The 18,221-nt window shown below is 37.4% G+C and overlaps 1 protein-coding gene across 1 annotated transcript; it reads left to right on the forward strand.

The window, feature by feature from the left end:
- Window positions 1-2,093: 2,093 nt before the first annotated feature.
- On the forward strand, window positions 2,094-16,081 carry LOC104540263 (sarcolemmal membrane-associated protein; the record flags this gene model as incomplete). Its single annotated transcript, XM_010184029.1, has 11 exons — window positions 2,094-2,166; window positions 3,648-3,684; window positions 4,976-5,038; window positions 6,639-6,734; window positions 7,019-7,090; window positions 7,961-8,101; window positions 10,723-10,860; window positions 12,065-12,233; window positions 12,319-12,369; window positions 12,961-13,011; window positions 16,019-16,081. Coding segments are annotated over 11 exons (954 nt in total), but the record flags the coding sequence as incomplete, so codon positions are not given.
- Window positions 16,082-18,221: the final 2,140 nt, after the last annotated feature.

Consider the following 18,221-nt stretch of genomic DNA (forward strand, 5'->3'; position numbering starts at 1 on the left):
AGCCCTGGCAGTCGCCCGCAGGTGAGTGCGTGTCACGGGGCGTGGGGAGAGGAGGGAGCGCGGTCCGGTGGAGAAGAATGTGCTCGGTCCTATTTGGCAACCAGAGGTTGCTTTACCGGCTTTTTTGTTTTTTCCCCTAAAAGGAGTAATACAGACTTTTAACAATTGCTACTGTCCAGTCCAGTCATCACTGCAATAATGTTTTATATGTTGCTTTCCCTTTCTCTTAGGCTTTCTTCTTATTAATAGCTAAAGGACAGTGCAGGTGTTGCGGTTGTTTGGTTTTTTTACGATTTTTATTTTATAAACTTATCAAAATGCTTGGTACCTTTTCACAGTCACTGTCGATTTGAGACCCTCTGCTAAATCCCTTTTTATCTCTTATTATTTCTACACACGTAAATCTCCTTCTGCTTTTATGGGATTTTTATTAACCAGTCTGAGTGTTGATGGACAAACTTTGTAATTATATCGTCTCACAGCAGGCCTGTCTGACCCAAGGGTATAGCTGTCTGTTGAGCTTTAATTTCAGATACCCTGATACTTTCTTTTTGAAATCACTGATTTCTTCTTTATGCCTTAAAAGGGAGATTCTTGACAAAAGCTGTGTAGTATATGCTACAGCTTATATTGTTCATGTATTTTACTAGGTTGTTTTTTTTGCAAGAAGAAATGTATGAATTTTGGGGACTGAGTCTAAAGCCAAAAAAGATACCAGTACCCATGGATTAATCTGTTTTGAGATTGAGGTCCTGGCTGTTCTTCCCTGGCATTTAAATTTAATACTTTACCAGGTCAGCTTGAAAAAACAAGGTGCTGTAGCCAAGAGCATACTTCTCCAAAGCATTAGCTTTTAGCACTGAATAAAGGTTAAGAAGAGCTCTGCTTAGTTGGATCACTTCTCCTTTATTTTTAGATTCTATCGAGGTAGCTTCCTCAATGTCTCGTTTCCCTGGAGTACTGTCGTTGTCCTAAAACACTCATTGCCTTTCTTTTTTCTTTTTTCCCAAAGCCAGATTAACTGTTTTGCTGATATTAATAACTGTGAAAGTAGAGCACCTCTTTGTATGTTGGTGGGTGCTTTAGGTAGAGTGGTAGATGATAAATGACCATATACTTCTTTGTACCTACGTTGTGGTAGTATTTTTGGGACCCACGTCTGTATCTTTGTGTGACTGGAAAGAATTTTTACTTCCAAAATCATAGAACCATACAAGGAAAAAAAAAACCAACCCACAGATGTAATTTGACTGTTAACAGTGTCATCGAAAATGATATTGGGAACATTCTTGGGAAACGTTGTGAAGAGAGGTTGAACTTGATATAAGAAACAAATACTGCATTTCCTCTTCTTATTCCTTAGGATCTTTCTTGAGTTCAAAGAATCTTGAATTTAGCCCTGGAGAAGCAAACTTTCTCCTCCTGAAATGAGAGTCCACTTGTCTAGGGCTGTACATTAGATGTGTGCTACACGCCTGCCAAAATCAAGATGTACGGTCGTGAGTTATGCTGCTCGCAGTGTTCAATAGGATGTACTTCTCAGTGGGTCCTATTCTCTTTCTCTGTGTTCCCTTTTTGGTCTTTGTGTTTGTAAATAACAATAACTTGGCAAGTTCCAGGTGTTGAAGTGAGTGTCTGGCGACACAGACTGGGTGTGTTACCTGTTAAGTCCCTGGATATGCTCATAAGAATCTTGACAAAAAGGTAGCTCATAGTTTTGTTTATCCTTCTGCACCCCCCTTACTTAGTGCAGGTAAGATGCCTTCCCTTTGCCTCAAGTTATCATCAGAACTTAGCGTTCACTCTTTAACCTTGCTGCAGTAAAGCCAACTTGCAGGCATTGCTGCCTGTGTGAGAGGTGAGACTGGAACTGCTTCCCAGCCAGGGCTCAGCGCACAGCGGGACCTCTTCAGGTCTCTGGTGATGAAGTTTCCCATCTCCAGAGGAGGGCTGAGAGGGCAGACCCAGGCACTGGGGCTCTTCTGTGCCTGCCTCAGTGTCTTAAGGCAGTTTGCTCTGTTACTGTAACATTAACTGCTGAACTTAATTAATTAGTTACGAATCATCATGACGTTGTATTTGTTTCTTTTCAGTTACCCACGGATGCATAGTCTCCACAATCAAATTGTTTCTTCCAGATGGAATGGAAGCTCGATTGCGATCAGAGTAAGAATAAATGTCTCTTTGTGTGTAGCAGAATTAAACTACTATATAATGAGGATTTGACAGCTATTATGTTTCAGATCAGCATTGGAACAGTTTCTTTTCCTGTGATTGTGCAAAGAAAATAACTGAGAGCATGGTTCTTTTGCAGGTGTTATGAAAAAGCAATCTCATTTTCTTCTCGCTTTTAGAATTAAGACACCTATGAAAGAATAAAGAAGTTGTATAAAAGAATTAGAAAGTTCTTACCAGTTTGGGCTTTTCTGGCTGGCTGTGGTTCAGTGTACTGGGATGGGTGTTATAGACAGAAGAGTATAGGAAAAAAGAAAGCAAATGAGCATTTTCCTGTTTTATTTGGGGTTATTATTTTTGCTCCTTTAAATGCACGTAGACTTTACTAAAATGAGGTTAAAAATGTCTGTGTGTGTACACATAACACTGTTTATGTTCTTCAGATAAGTAATACAGTAAAGTGTCCTTGTGGTGCGGTTATTTGGTGTCACAATGAAGGAAAGCTTTGCCTGGCATGGGGGGAAAAAGCATAAAGTGTATTGGATGGAATAATGTTTGGAGACTCAGATGAATATTGAGAGGGCTCTCTCTGTATATGTGCACATTTTGGAGAAAATTTCAGAGAGTAGAAAAAAAACCAAAAAATGTGAACATTTTGTTTTTCAGTAACAAAGTGCCAGTTACAAATGATACAATTTTAATATAACAGCAGTTTTGGTTTTATTATTTCTTTAAATATTCTTTTTTCATTAATATCCAGAAATATTTGCATGAAACTTTAGTGTGCCTTTGGTTCTGAGAAGATAAGTCAAATTATTATGGGGATTTTTCCGTGTAATTGCATGCCCCGATAAGAAGCAGTAGAAACGTACGGTGGTAGAGGGTTTTTAGTCCTGATGACAATGTGCAAGTATAACATTTGCTCTGGTGAAAGTGCACAAAATGCTGTAAGTTACTCAGTTTAATTTGTAAACAAGAGCAGTACAGCCCCTGTCATTTCAGATCTATTGTTTTGTGCGTGTAAATGGGTTTAAATCTTAAATCAGTTTTATTTCAGGAGTTACAGAAGATTTGATTTTTTTAAAAAGTTATTGGAGCTTTTAGAATAGACCTTGGGTTTACAACTTGAACATAGTTGTGCAACTTTGAAAACAGTGCGTGTAGATTGGTTTAAATCTTAAATCAGTTTTACTTCAGGAGTTACAGAAGATTTGATTTTTTTTTTAAAGTTATTGGAGCTTTTAGAATAGACCTTGGGTTTACAACTTGAACATAGTTGTGCAACTTTGAAAACATCGCTTAGCACAGTATTAATTGGTTTTGCACGTTTGTATATGAACTCTTCATTGTTATCTGAAGAATGAACTTAAAAATACAAAGCATCTTGATTAAATGCTCAGTACTGGGGATCTTGTGAGTTTTTGAACTGCTGTTCTGCCCTTTGTGTTCACTTTTTAATTTCTTTCTTTTAGTGTCATCCATGCTCCATTGCCAAGTCCTGTTGACAAGGTAATTCAGTAGTTTGCTGGTTTCTGACTTGTTATAAAGATGAAGAAATGGTGAAGTCCAGTTACATTTAGAGGTGTTTTCCACTGCCTGTTTTTACCCGATCTAATATTTTGAGTGACATTTAAGGTAATGCAGTATCTCAGTGTATATTTTAAGGTAGCTCAACTTACAGTATGGCATCTGAAACATAGCTTTGAAAAAACCCCATGAATTTTAAGATGGTTAAATTTCCAGGTACAAACTGACTGACTAGCAGGTCTTGGGTGTTGCATGATTTCATGCTTGGTCTGTTCTGTGGGACCCAAGAGTAGCTCATGATCTGGTGTTTCAATGAGGACTGTTGTCCTTGTATCTTGTTCTTTATGGAGGAGAAGCTGCACTGCATAGGCTGGAAAGTGCTCTGGCATGCTCCACAGGAAAACTGAGAACAAACCTCTGTGCTCCTCTTGTGCAGACAGAGCCACAGTCACTCATGGTAGAGTCATGGAGTCAGTAATGTTGAGTGTTGTTTTTAAATTCGGTTTTGATACCCTGGGAGACTTGTAGAGCAGCTGTCAGTAGATGTGCTCTGGAGACAAGTGATTAGGAATTGATGATCTTCGTAGCATCTAAAAAGAAGGATTAGCTTAAATAGGTCTGAATCAGTATTTTAAACGTGAAGAACAAAATTTTGAAAAACTAAGGAAACTTACTTGGTTTTGCTTTTACTTTAATTGCATGTGAGTAGAAATCAAGTAAGATGATGGTGCTAATATGCAGCAAGAACAGCTGTGATTAGAAATATTATAGGTATTCCTCAAATCTGAAACAAATACTTATAAAAGGCAATGATGAAGATGACTGCTGGTAAGTCAACAGAAAATGTGTGATGAAATGTGTGTGTGCAGGACAGTGACATTCAATTGGAATATGAGAGACTTTCTCTTCAGTTCTGGAAATCCCTTCTTTCTGTTTGTCCTTGGGTTAAATGGCTTCACCTTGCCTTTGTGAACCTTATGGGGTTTTTTTGTCATTTTAATCTCACCTGAAACAAAAACCTTGAACTCTTTGGTGCACTGGTGGTTCAAGAACTTGTGAAGACATTACCCAGTGGGGTCTCAGTTCAGGGTTGGAAAGTTCTGCGATTTAAAAGAAAAAAAAAAGTAGCAGAACAATAAAGAATTGAAAATGCCAGTTGTGAGATAATCTTGAGTTTACCTCTGTGACTAGATTCAAGTGATGAATTTTGCATTACTTGAATTTAAAGAAAAATCCAAACCCATTTTGATTCTCAATCTCCTTTGTTTTTCAGGTTGCTGCTAACAGTCCCAGTATGTATTCTCAGGAATTGTTTCAGCTTTCACAGTATCTACAGGTAACTTTTTTTCTGAAAGCATCGATTTGGCTAAATATTTAATCATTATTCAAAACTAACATCTTATGCTCTGCATATCTTTGTTTGACTTGCATTTTGTAAACCAGAACATGATAAGCATTTAACCACCTTTTCTGTAGTGACATAGCGTATAACATTACTGCCCAGAGAGATGGTAGATGCCTCATTGCTGGAAACATTGAGGTCAGGTTGAACGGGCCTCTGAGCAGCCTGATCTAGTAGAAGATGATTCTGCTTATTGCAGGGGGATTGGACTGGATGGCCTTTAAAGATCCCTTTCAACCCAAACTATTCTATGATTCAGTGTTGTAGTTGAACACAGTGTAGCTCTAGGTGAACTTTTGCAGCTTTGCACGAGCAGTGTGAATTACAACTTTTATGAAAGTAACATGAAAGCGCCCTGAACACTCTATACCTTCTTGTCCTGGCTTTTCTCCTGTCCTGCCTCATTGTCCCCGGTTTTGTTTTGTTCCCAATGTTTTTGGCATCATCCACTGCTATGGATGTACTGTGAACACCTATAAGAATTTTGGTAGAGCCAAAGAATAGCAATACAAGTGGTCATTTAATGTGTCAAAAATTAATTTGTTTCTATGATTATAATTTCTTAGTGTGAATATTTCTATCCCTGTATTTATTGGAAAGTATGAAGGTGGGACAGTGCTGACAGCTCTTCTTCCTCATTGGCATCACTGACCTTTCTGTGCCAGCTCCTGTGTCAGTTTTAATAGGTGTGTTTTCTCCTAAGATGTCATGTCACGAAAGGGTTAGACTGCAAAATGTCAACACATTAACGTGTGGCCTAATGTATGTATAAATAAATTCTTTAGAAAGGATCATAAAATCAGGTTTCTGAAAAAGATGTGAAAACATTCTTACTGGTAACTTCTGTGTAGCTTTAACTTATGTATAGTTCTACTGTTTGCCTGTTTTTCTTCAGTAATGGCAGTTTTTGGTTGCTCACATCAACGATGAGGCTTTGGAGACTGACACTAACATGATATGTATTTGCTGACATAGCAGGAAGCAGCTTAGGCAGATGCTCTTTCTTGAGAGGCCAAACATGTACTCACTCACCAATCTGCTCACTCTCTGTATCCTGCAATTGTTCATAAAGATGCTCTTCTATCTTACTGTTGTAAAACAAAAGTCAAACAAAAATAGTTCTTGCTTGGCTTTTTTTTTTGTGACCTGGTATGAGCATGAACAGCTCATTACGTGGGAGCTGCCAAGCTGCCTTTTGGTGTTTACAATTTTGTTACTCTGATTATTGACAAAAGGCAGTGTCTTATTCTATTCAAGAGAATAACTTGTTATTATGTGTAGTCAGCATGTGCAACATATGCATGTAAAATTAACTTTTTTTTAGGAATCGAAGGTTATAGGATAACATTTTCTAATTAAAATATGCAAAAAGTGTATGAATGGATAAAATGAGATGAGCTTACTGTAGTTTTGAATATGTGACAGTGTTTGCTACCTACACTTCCACTTTTTTGTGTATTTTGATGTCTTTGTGTTGCTTCTGTTTTTCCGAGTTGTCCTAGCTGAACTGAGTGGTGCTCTTCTCTCTCCATAGGAAGCCTTACATCGGGAACAAATGTTGGAACAGAAGCTGGCAACCCTTCAGCGACTACTTGCTGTCACGCAAGAGGCTTCAGATACTAGTTGGCAGGTATCTGCAGGCATCCTTTTCCTTTATGGACTGAAATATGCAGTAGCATATAAACTTTAGCTATTAATTTACAAACAATGGGGGGAAAAGGTAGAAAGAATAAAAAGCTTACGGCAGTTCTCTTAAACTGTGCAGAAGATAATGTTTAATAAATTTAGTGATTATGTACCAGTTTGAAATAACTATTAGTAGTAAATACTCCAACAAAATTAGTCTTTAAAGCAGAACTCTACTGGAGCTACATAAAGCACTTTAATGCTAAGGTAATACTTCTTTTCTGCCAGGCTTTAATAGATGAAGACAGGCTGCTATCGAGACTGGAGGTTATGGGAAATCAATTACAGGCATGTTCAAAGGTGAGTAGTTCACTTAAAGTTGGACACTAGGAGTGCTGAAAGATCGCTCCTTTGAAGTGTTTTGAAATCAGCTAGTTATCGGAAAGCAGTTGGGACATAAACTTTCTGAAAGGAACCTGTGCAAATTTGATAATTGAATAGTGTAAAAACTGTAGCTTGGGTCTGTATTTAATGGAATCATTTTACATCTGGATAAATGGCTGTTCTGCAGCGTTTTTTAGCACAAACTGATTTCTTTTGTATATGCATATGAACACATATGTACTGAAATGCAGAAAAAGGAATTTCTGTCGTCGGTGAGAAACAGCCATTCTGTCCTGTTTCCTGTGGATGTTTCTCTCCAAATAGGGATTTGAAAAAAGGCAGCATCAATGAACTGTCTGATATTCAGAGACAAAGGAACAAGTATGTCCTGCTTTGATTGTTGTCTAGGCCACCTATGCCTGCCTTAATTTTTTTTATTATTATTTTATTTTAGTTCCTCTCAACTACCTACATCATAAGAACTTTTTTTGCACGTCCTGTTTGAGCTCTTTCAGATAGGACCTTGTAGGTTTCTGGTTCGTGACATTGTAGTCTCATAGGCTTTACATTGTTTTAGCTGAGTGCAAAAAAACCCCATAGTTTCCAGATAATCAAAGCTGCTGATTGCATGTGTGCTGCCATACATACACTTCAAGAATAACTGGTTTACACGTAGTCATGTCAAGAATCTTTTTGATCGCTGATTTGTCCATAACACTTTCCCATCTACCAGAAATTGCTCAGACATTTCGGAATAGAACAGGTCTTAAAACAATCTAATATTTTTAATGAGCAAAATACTAATTTATATTCTGTCTTTGTATCTGAATTATCTTATATGTACAGAATCAAACCGAAGACAGTATACGAAAAGAGCTGATAGCATTACAAGAAGACAAACACAACTATGAGACAACAGCCAAAGAGTCCCTGAGGCGGGTCCTTCAGGAGAAAATTGAAGTGGTCAGAAAACTGTCCGAAGTGGAGGTATTGAATTTTCATGCCTAGTCTTCTGGAGGTGCTGTAATACTTATAACTGCTGCTAAGTAGTAGTGTTCATTTCTCCTATTGGACAACACTTAGATTGTTAAACAGAAAAACTCTTCTTTCAAATCCTTTTTCTGCCAGTTTCCAAAATTCCTGAAGGTGTCTTACAGAATTTAGTATGTGTGGGAAATAAGTGAGGTGAAAACAACACCCATACATTAGAAAAAATGCTGTGAGACCTTGTTTAAACTGTAAAATTTACAGAAATGTAGGCTTAACCACTTGTACAAATTACAGTTAAGGATGAGCTGTGAAGATTACAGAGTTGGACAGTTTCACAGAGTTACAGAGTATTAAGAGTTGGAAGGGACCTTGAAAGCTCATCCAGTCCAACCCCTGCCAGAGCAGGATCACCCAGACCAGGTCACACAGGAACACGGCCAGGCGGGTTTTGAATGTCTGCAGAGAAGGAGACTCCACAACCTCTCTGGGCAGCCTGTTCAGTGCTCTGTCACCCTTACAGTGAGAAAGTTTTTCCTCGTATTCAGATTGAACCTCCTATGCTCCAGCTTGCTCCCATTGCCCCTTGTCCTGTCATTGGACATCACTGAGAAGAGCCTGGCTCCTTCCTCCTGACACTCGGCCTTTACAAATTTATAAACATGAATGAGGTCTCCCCTCAGTCTCCTCTGCTCCAAGCTTCTCCAAAAAGCCCCAGCTCCCTCAGCCGCTCCTCATCAGGGAGATGCTCCACTCCCTCCATCATCTTTGTGGCTCTGCACTGGACTCTTTCAAGCAGTTCCTGTCCTTCTTGACCTGAGGGGCCCAGAACTGAACACAATATTGCAGATGTAGAGGGGAAGGAGAACCTCTTTGACCTACAACCACACCTCTTGTGATACACCCCAGGATGCCATTGGCCTTCTTGGCTGTGAGGGCACATTGCTGGCTCATGGTCATCCTGCTGTCCACCAACACCCCCAGGTCATTTTCTGCCTGGCAGCCCCAGCCACTCGTCCCCAAGCCTGTAGCGCTGCATGGGGTCATTGTGACCCAAGTGCAGGACCCGGCACTTGGCCTTGTTGAAGCTCATCCAGTTGGCCTCAGCCCATGGATTCAGCCTGTCCAGGTCCCTCTGCAGAGCCTTCCTACCCTCAGGCAGATCAACACTCCCTCCCAACTCAGTGTCATCTGCAAACTTGCTGAGGGAGCACTCAATCCCCTCATCCAGATCATTGATCAAGATGTTAAACAGGAGTGGCCCCAAAACTGAGCCCTGGGGAACACCACTTGTGACTGGGCACAACTGGATTTAGCTCCATTCACCAATGGAGCTTCTTATTCTTCAAATAAGATTTCTGCACCTATTTTATTTCTCTTTACTATCTTTTGCTTTATGTTTTCTTTTCATTATCGTTATTTGCCATGTTCCCTTAGATGAAGATGTATCGTAAGGCTTAAAATTAAGTGCTGAAGGTGTCTGACCTCTTCATGCTTTTTGGAGAATGTGATGGTTATAAGTGCTGTAATAAATAACCTTATGAGATTTCAGTTAAATACACCTTCTCATGTTGTAATAGTTCTTGACGGGTTCGTTACGGTTGGAGTTTTGTGTTTACTTCTAGCTTTCTTCTTTCCAGTCGTGTACTAAGAGAAGAATCTTCTGACTTACTATACTTTTTGCTTTGACTCTTGGGGCAGAAATATGAATTTAACTTTAGTAAGAGATTTGCTTGAGTGCTTCCTGCCACATAATTTTCTTTCCACACAGAATAATTATTGCCTCCTGGTTGAAAGTTGTCCTTTAATGACTGTTATATAGTGTAGTTTTGAATGCACTTTGGCATTTTTGTTTCAAGGTGTTTGGGTCTGTATCAGTGGTGAAGAGCTAAGTCAGAGCTTGTTACCAAAATAGACCAAAAAACAAAAACAGCAACAACAAAAAACTTGTATGAATCAAGAAGCAAATCTTTAGCTATCAGGGGATCAGGAAGAAGCTCTATACACCATTAGTTGTGCTGCCATCATCACCTGATGGAAACTTCTGGAGCATTCCTTGCCTTTCAAGTACACTCAAGAGCCAGCTGCCTCTTGAGTAAGGGGATCCTAGTTTAGGTGCATTTTTACATTATGAAGCTCAGAGAAAGGTTTAGAACACTTCCTTGGACTTGTTTGGTGCTTATAATGTATTGAATCTTCGTTTGCTGGGTGAAAGACATGATAAAATCTATTGTTTACCTTGAATTACAAAATATTATAAGACTTTCATATTTTATCATAGAAGATATTTAGGGGAGGTGGATCACATGTTTCAGTTCTTTATTCCTATAAATCCCAATTGTGTAACTTACTGTGGGTGTTCTGGTTTGTGGTTTTTACACATGTATGAAGTTAACATCTTTTCACATAATCTATTTAAGTAGAACATTACAAAGGTTTGTATAGGTAGCATTTTTGCCAGGACTTGATCTGTTTGCGTAGCCTTAATGATTAAGAACAAAGCCGTTAAATATGGTTAATTACATACCCTGTCTGGGAAAAATAGATCAACTTCAATGTTTGGTACATTATTGATCTATATTGGTTTTCATTGTTTATTGCATAATAATTCTGTCTTACAGCGGAGCTTAAGTAATACAGAAGATGAATGTACTCACCTGAAAGAAATGAATGAGCGGACTCAGGAAGAATTAAGAGAATTAGCTAATAAGTACAATGGAGCTGTAAATGAGATTAAAGATCTTTCTGACAAACTAAAGGTAATCACAGAACTTTATCTGACTTACGGTGATACTATAATGCATGGAACAAATAAATAGAATTTAATTTCTAATATAGCTACCAAAGGTTAAGAAACTCTTTAAACAACAGGTGAATGAAAAGAAATATGCACATCATCTTTTACTTGTTCTGTTGGTCTACATTTAGTGTACTTGAAAGTGTCATCAGTTAAAATGCTAAAAAGATTCCCTTTTCATTCTCTTTGAAAGTTACCTTATTTTGGAGCTGCAATGTATTTAATATAAAGTTTCATATCCTACATAATTTTATATTCAGCTGCTTTTATACAGAGAAATAACTTTCAACATCTTACAGCAAATGGGAATGAAAACTAGAATTAGCAATAAATCTGCATTTCATGTTGCCTCGTTGTACAATTACAAACATAACTAGCCTACCACATAGTAGTAATACGGCTCAGATTCCAGGGGAAAGGAGCGTGCTATCAGGTTTGTTATTAGACTAGATGTCTAAGTATATTAATATTTAAAGGTCCTTTTTGCTGGAGAACAAAATAATCATAGTATGATAAGGCCTGTTCCCAAACAGTCTCCCGTCTAGATAAGTAGATGTGGAGGAGGACGGTAGTAGTGGTCTCTTTGTAGACCTGAGAGTGTCTTGGATAAATACTTGAATTTAAACTTAGGTTCTTTGAGTCCTAGTTCAGCACCTCAGACAGAAGAGTTTTCTTTCCAAGGCCAGTGGTTTCCCAATTCTGAGTTAATCACTGATGGTGATGATGAAGGATCTAAATTGAATCTTATTACCTAGCTTTGAGGGAGGGGAGTCTTTGAAGCTTACTATTATGAAATTCAGCAAGGAAAGAGATGTGACTTCCAACCAGGTTGTTCTGTACAATGTACGTTCAGTTCAGAAGGACTCGGGTTTCGATTGATTTGAGTTGCTGGGAGACTTTGGGTTTTTCTTGGTTCTTGGGCCCTGATACTGTTCCTTTGAAACTTAAGTTCTTCAGACAAAAAGTTAGTTAAGATTCTTTCTCTCTGTTACTGCCTTGAAGTAAAATTCATAGAAAAGTAACAGTAGAAAAATTTTGCCATTTTTAGTACATTTTTTTAATCTGACTAGCAAAGCAAGCCACTTAAGTACAACAATCAAGAAAATCTGTTACTTTACATGTTAATTTTTATTTGTTTGGGGATTTTTAAAATCTTTTTTGAGCAGGTAGCAGAAGGAAGACAAGAAGAAATACAGCAGAAAGGACTGGTTGAGAAAAAAGAATTGCAGCATAAAATAGATGAAATGGAAGAGAGAGAGCAAGAGCTTCAGGCAAAAATAGAAGCTTTGCAGGCTGATAATGACTTCACCAATGAGCGGCTAACTGCTTTACAAGGTTAGTCACTAGTGGGGAAGGAACTTTGGTTATTTGTTTTTCTTTTAATCTGTGAAATATCTTTTTCTTGGACTTCTGTTTACAGTACGGTTAGAGCATCTTCAAGAGAAAACTCTTAAAGAACACAACAGCTTAGGTAGGTGCCATCAGTTTCTTGTTTCAAGCTGGTGTCCAGATTTTCTGTTCAAGTACTTTCATTCTACTGATCTTGTAGTCGAGGTGTCTGGCAAAAGAGCAGTGTTTTCCAGTTATCCCAGTAGTGCTTTCTTCATGGTATCACTTATTAACATTGAAAGGCTTGTGGCCACAACAGAAAGCCCGTAGAGGGCACTGCTGCTCTGAGCGTTCAGACTTCTGGGTCATTGCTCAATTTACAGCTCTGTTTGCACCCCCTTGGCTCCAAGGTTTTGAAGGTTTTTATATACATATACATATAAAAGGATTTAATATCTATATATGTATATCTATATACCTATATATGTGTGTATATATATGTAATAAGCAGTAATTCTTTGGAAGATACATTATACATTTGAACAAACAGGAACATGATCACTAGTGCAGGAAAACACATTAAATTTTGTCTGCTCTGTTTGATTAGATTAGATACTTGGAAGGAGAAGGTAGTATGAAAAGCCAGATGCATTTCACAGTGCTGTATTTATAAAGAAACAAAACCCAAAACATTTTGCTTGATTCCAGAAATAATACCCTTTCTTAATCCTAGGCATACAAGTTGACGACTTCATACCTAAAATTAATGGGAGCACAGAGAAAGGTAGTGTATCTTAAGGCTACCTTTTGTCTTATGGTTGATGTTTGAAGTTGAACAAATTGAAAATGTTCTCTAAAGTTTTACTTGGAATAATAGTCTCTTAAAAAATTAAATGGAATTTTTCCACTCCTCTGACCAGCATTGCTTTGCTTAGACAAAGTCTAGGTGTTTTTAGAAAGTTCTGTGAAGCTTAATGAGCCAACTTGGAAGTCGTCTCTTTTTTTTCACTTGTTTTTGATGGGCTCTCCTTGGAACCAGTAGGAATCTACTGAATGATGTCAGCCCTGTGACACAAGGAAGTGGAAAACTCATTGACTTTTTTCCTCTTAATTTTAGTTTCCCTTGCAACACAGATATATACCCTTTTTTTTTTTTTAGTAAATTGGGTGTGGTAAGTAAAGTCAGCAAAACGTTGTGGTTTTTTTTCTAACTAAGAATCAAAATGTCATCTGGATGGATGCATGAAAATAAGGATTCCTCCATCCTATGAGTAACAGAATTTGTGCTTAAACCTGGGAGTTTTAGGAAACTGCCAATTTCTTTTTGAATATGGGCAACATGTAGGTGCTCATTCAAGATGTCTCTGTGTGTTTATACAGTCTATCACCTTTTTCTGTCGTGCATCTACCATGCTCTTTTATTATTCCTTATTTTAGCGTAGTTCTCCATTATTCTGTCTAGTGTACCACATTCTTCTGCATCTTGGCTATTTATGTGACCATCCACATTTCTCTGGCGTTTTATTCTGAGACTTGGCTGGCCTGTGTTCTCTTCATGTCAGTCTGTGCTTTTCTGTTAGTCCTGTCCTTTATCTAGCCCTGGCATAACGGCAGATGGGCAGTCATTTTCTCTGCCAGATTTTGTTCTCTTGAAAGCAGCAGGAGGCAGTTACTGATTCATTTTGCTGAGTAGTCTTGCGTTATTTTAGAAGAGCTAAGAATTTAGGTTTTATAATGTAGATTCAGCAACTTTGGCAGTGAAAGGGATTGTAGATATTTTGCACGAGGAAAAAACTTTGCACTTGAAGGCAGAAGTCAGAAATTAAAATTATTTTTTTGTTTAGCCTGTAAGGGAATAAAAAAAATGTTTCCTCTATTTGTATACAAAGGTATACATACATTTCCCTCCCACTCCTGCCAGAGGAAAATGGTAAACCCATGTAAATTCAGTATGCTTTTTAAGTTTCCCTTTGTGTCTGTCTTATTTTTTTTGTTTAGCCTGTAAGGGAACAAAAAAAAATGTTTCCTTTATTTGTATACAAAGGTATACATACGTTTCCCTCCCACTCCTGCCAGAGGAAAATGGTAAACCCATGTAAAATCAGTATGCTTTTTAAGTTTCCCTTTGTGTCTGTCTCTCAAAACTTCAGCTCAAGTCTTCAAGGTATGTTTAGAGGCACACTACGTTTTTCTGTGGATGTCCATAACATGAAAAGAGCTGTAGTCTGAGTAGAGGAACTAAGAACTCATGTTATAGCCTCTCTAGAAGCTTTTAATAACAGTTTATTAAAACAATGATAGTTGGGCATTCATTTTCTCTCATTGCACATATGGAAATTCTGATGCAGAAGAGAGTCACTTGCTCATACATCAGGCCACTGATAAAGGTCGTGTAGAACTGAGTTACTGAAATAAGAAGTGTGTTTCTCAGTGAGTTACACCACCGCTGGCTTTCATATTTAAGTTTTATGAGACATATATTATGTTAAGAAAGGGATGAGAAATTTGTATATAGTCACTTAAAGAATCATGTAATAAGGCTAAAAAGAAAAAAGTTTAAATATGACAGATAAATGTTATAGCCATGGTGCTCTCTTTTAAAAGTCCTGCCCTTGTGGGTTAGAAAAGTTTATTTTTCAGAGTAACTTTGAAACATAGTAAAGCTCAGCATTACATATTAGATACACAGGTAAGCTTCTGGTATCAGAAGCTAATGATTGAACAATTTTGTTAGATCATAATGCACTTTGCCTGTTGTACTAAAAAGCAGTCTTCAGATTGCTGGATTTTTGAGACTCTTCAGAAAGGAAGCGTTAACATCTTTTTCCTTGAAGAGATGCAAGATGCTGATGGAGTTGGGAGCTGAACAAGGTCACATAGAAGACTTGGGCAAACCTGGGAACTGAGCCCACTTTTACAATCTCTCCTTTCATAAATTGTTGTTTCTGTGCAGTGAAGCTTGGTTGAAAAATTAAAAGGAGATTTGCAGGAACACTTGTAAAATAAATATTTTTCATTAGAAGAGGATATTAGATATGAAGAATAAGCATGAAGACCAGAGAAAAACTTATCAAATGCCCTTTTGAAGCTAATAAAAATGCTGAAGAATATAGGTTAAATACCTGCTTCTTATTTCTTCAGTGCTTGGATTAGCTATTTGCTATTACCGCTGTCTGATTATGAATTAGAAAATGGGAGGAACTAAAGGCATCAGAGCTATGGAGTTGCATGTTTCAGTAGTTTGTCATCCTATGTATTCTAAATTGATTGTGATTTAAATATCACGTATGTGCATTAATCTTTTTGCTCAAAAAAAGATGGAGTTGTCAATGAAAGTTTAGTGGCAGTCATTTGTCACCACCTAACCTGGAAGAGCAATACAGCAAGGGCCAAATGCAGAATGGTTGGACATTTAATAATTGGTTCTTAGTACATTTTGTTAAATAAAGGTTGTGTTGTGTTGTGTTTTGTTTTGTTTTTAATACCTTTTGTTGCGGTAAGGGGCTCTTCGTTATGCTTAAGAACCGCTATTAGATTTTAGTACTTAAAAGTACCCTTTGAAAATGCAGTTATAATACTTCTCTTGAACCGATCAGAGGAAAGTAATTATTTTCTAATATCACTCAGACATCATTTCAATTACATGTCTTATCTGCCTGCATATTAACTCAGATTTCAAAAGTTCACTGTAAATACACAATTACAAATATTGTTAATAAACCTTTCAAATTTGTTATTGCAACAATTTGAAAATAAGAAGATGTAAACTTAAGTGTTTCTTTCTTTACTAGAGCACTTTCTTTCAAAGAGTGGAGGGGACTGCACTTTTATTCATCAGTTCATAGAATGTCAGAGTGAGTACAAGAGTGTTCATCACATTTGCCTTGATAACAACAGAAAACTCAGAAACAGTGGATAAAAACCAGAATTTGTCACTACTTTTTAGTATTTCTGTAGTAGCAGAAATTTTCTAAGCATAGAATTGTGGCATTGTGATATTAAGCAGAGGCCTGTAGTATTAAGAGGTTGTCTTTGCTCTTGCAAAGCGGTGATCACATTGTCTCCTAGCAGTTAATCCGTTATTGTCCTCTGACCAATAAAAGGGTGGTAATGGTGCCACACGATGTTTGGAGCCGTGTACTTTTTCACCTGTTACGAATTCAGAAGTTGAAAGTCTAATGCTGTCAGTTTGAGCAAACGTCACAAGCAGCAGTAGGACAGAGATAAGGTAATGATGCCTTTTCTTCATTTCACATCTCTGTAGTTCATCTGATGATTAAAGGTCTTACACGTTCTTCAAATTAGTTGTTACAAAGAAAAAAAGGAAAGCAATAGCTTTACTTTTATGTGAAAATCTAAAAATTACTGTAAGAAAAATAGAACCTAAAAATGCAATACCAGTCTTTGGAAAGTTGTGTTATTCTGGAACGAGAAACATGTTTTCCAAAGCAAATAGCTGTTGAAAGTGAGTAATGAAACAGCACAGTCTGCGTATCTGTAATTAAAGAGAAACTTAAGGTGTTGATACTTTTTTTGTTTACTGAGTCAAATTCATTGGGATGAAAAGAGAAAAGTTCTGTTAAACTTGAAATTACTTTTTCACTTAGGGGTTTACAGAAATTATGTACCTAAAGTTGAGCAGAGACAAGTATTTATAAACAGAAATAAGACAGTATCTTTTTTGACATTTTGCCCAATGGACTCTTTTTTTCTCCCCTTTTAAATTTCTATAAGAACGTCTAACAGGTGTTTGACTTTACTGCTTGTGATATGGATTGCAGTGCTATAAACCGAATGACAGGATACTGCTAATGTTTTTCTAAAAAGAATTAAACTTTATTTGAAAAATGTTTATTTTTAAAAGTGAATGACTGGTAGCTGTCTTCTGTCAGGCTGATGTTTAAAAAGTGATGTTTTAAAGAGCGCATCTCCATAGTTCTGGGGAAGAAACACTTAAATTGGGAAAGCACAAGAAGGGAAATAAGGAAGAACAGCTTGAGTCAAGGAAACAGTAAGATAGCACAAGAAGGAAAATCAGATGGGTAAACAATCTAGTGTTCTATACAAGCAGTTGCTGCAGGGCTGTCAGGCAATTGAAGGTGTTTTTCAGTTCAGAGCAGTCAAGACATCTCAGTACTAAAGTCAGAATGATTCTGGTGGGTGAGAAACAGCAGGACACTGAAACCTTATTCCATTGCAGTTGCTTAACTTGGGTAGCATGGTTTGTAAAATCTGACTTCTGTAGGTTTTTTTAAGTATTTTTAATTTATTTTGAGGTGGAATATGGCTCACTGTTGCCCAGTAACCTGTCCTGATCTACGACTCCTGTAGAGTGTTATGGAATCTTGCGATCATTACGTGCAGTTCACTTGTTCATTTCATTGCTGCTTTTTTTGTAACCACTGGTGAAAACCAGTGACATTGACAGCAAAAAAGTCATGTTTTGTTTTTTTATTAGTACACAACATGAGTTATTACCAAAAATGGTGATGATGTATAGACGAAAGAGAGACTTGATGCTCTGCTAGCTTCCTATCTTTTGCTCCAGAAGACTCGTCTTTGTGTCCTTCCCCCCCACCCATTTTGTGATTTTTGCATTCGTGATTTTAAATGCAAGTAATTTTTTTGCTGTTTTGGTAAGTTTTGTTTGTTTTTTTAAAATTTATCTATCTAGACTGGAGTACTTTTTGGATGGATTGGATGGCTATTTTCAGCTTTTCCATGAATTTATGACCTGCAGGTGGCAAGTAAAGTGAAACCTGCTTAGAATCTCTTATTTCAGGTGATTTGAAATTTGTGTTGAAGGCTAGGATTTCTTTCTTTGGTCTTCAAAACTGGCCTGCTTCAAAGACTAAGTAAAGAACTTAGGACCAGGATCCTCACCCTAATTTATATTTTAGTAGCCAAAAATGCACTTCTTGATTCAGGGAAGATGTAGATTGATTTAAAAAAAAAATGTTAGAGAATTTCACAGAATCCCAGACCGTTAGGGAT

This window comes from Mesitornis unicolor, unplaced genomic scaffold, assembly GCF_000695765.1.
Source record: "Mesitornis unicolor isolate BGI_N332 unplaced genomic scaffold, ASM69576v1 scaffold1925, whole genome shotgun sequence".
Lineage (NCBI taxonomy): Eukaryota > Metazoa > Chordata > Aves > Mesitornithiformes > Mesitornithidae > Mesitornis > Mesitornis unicolor.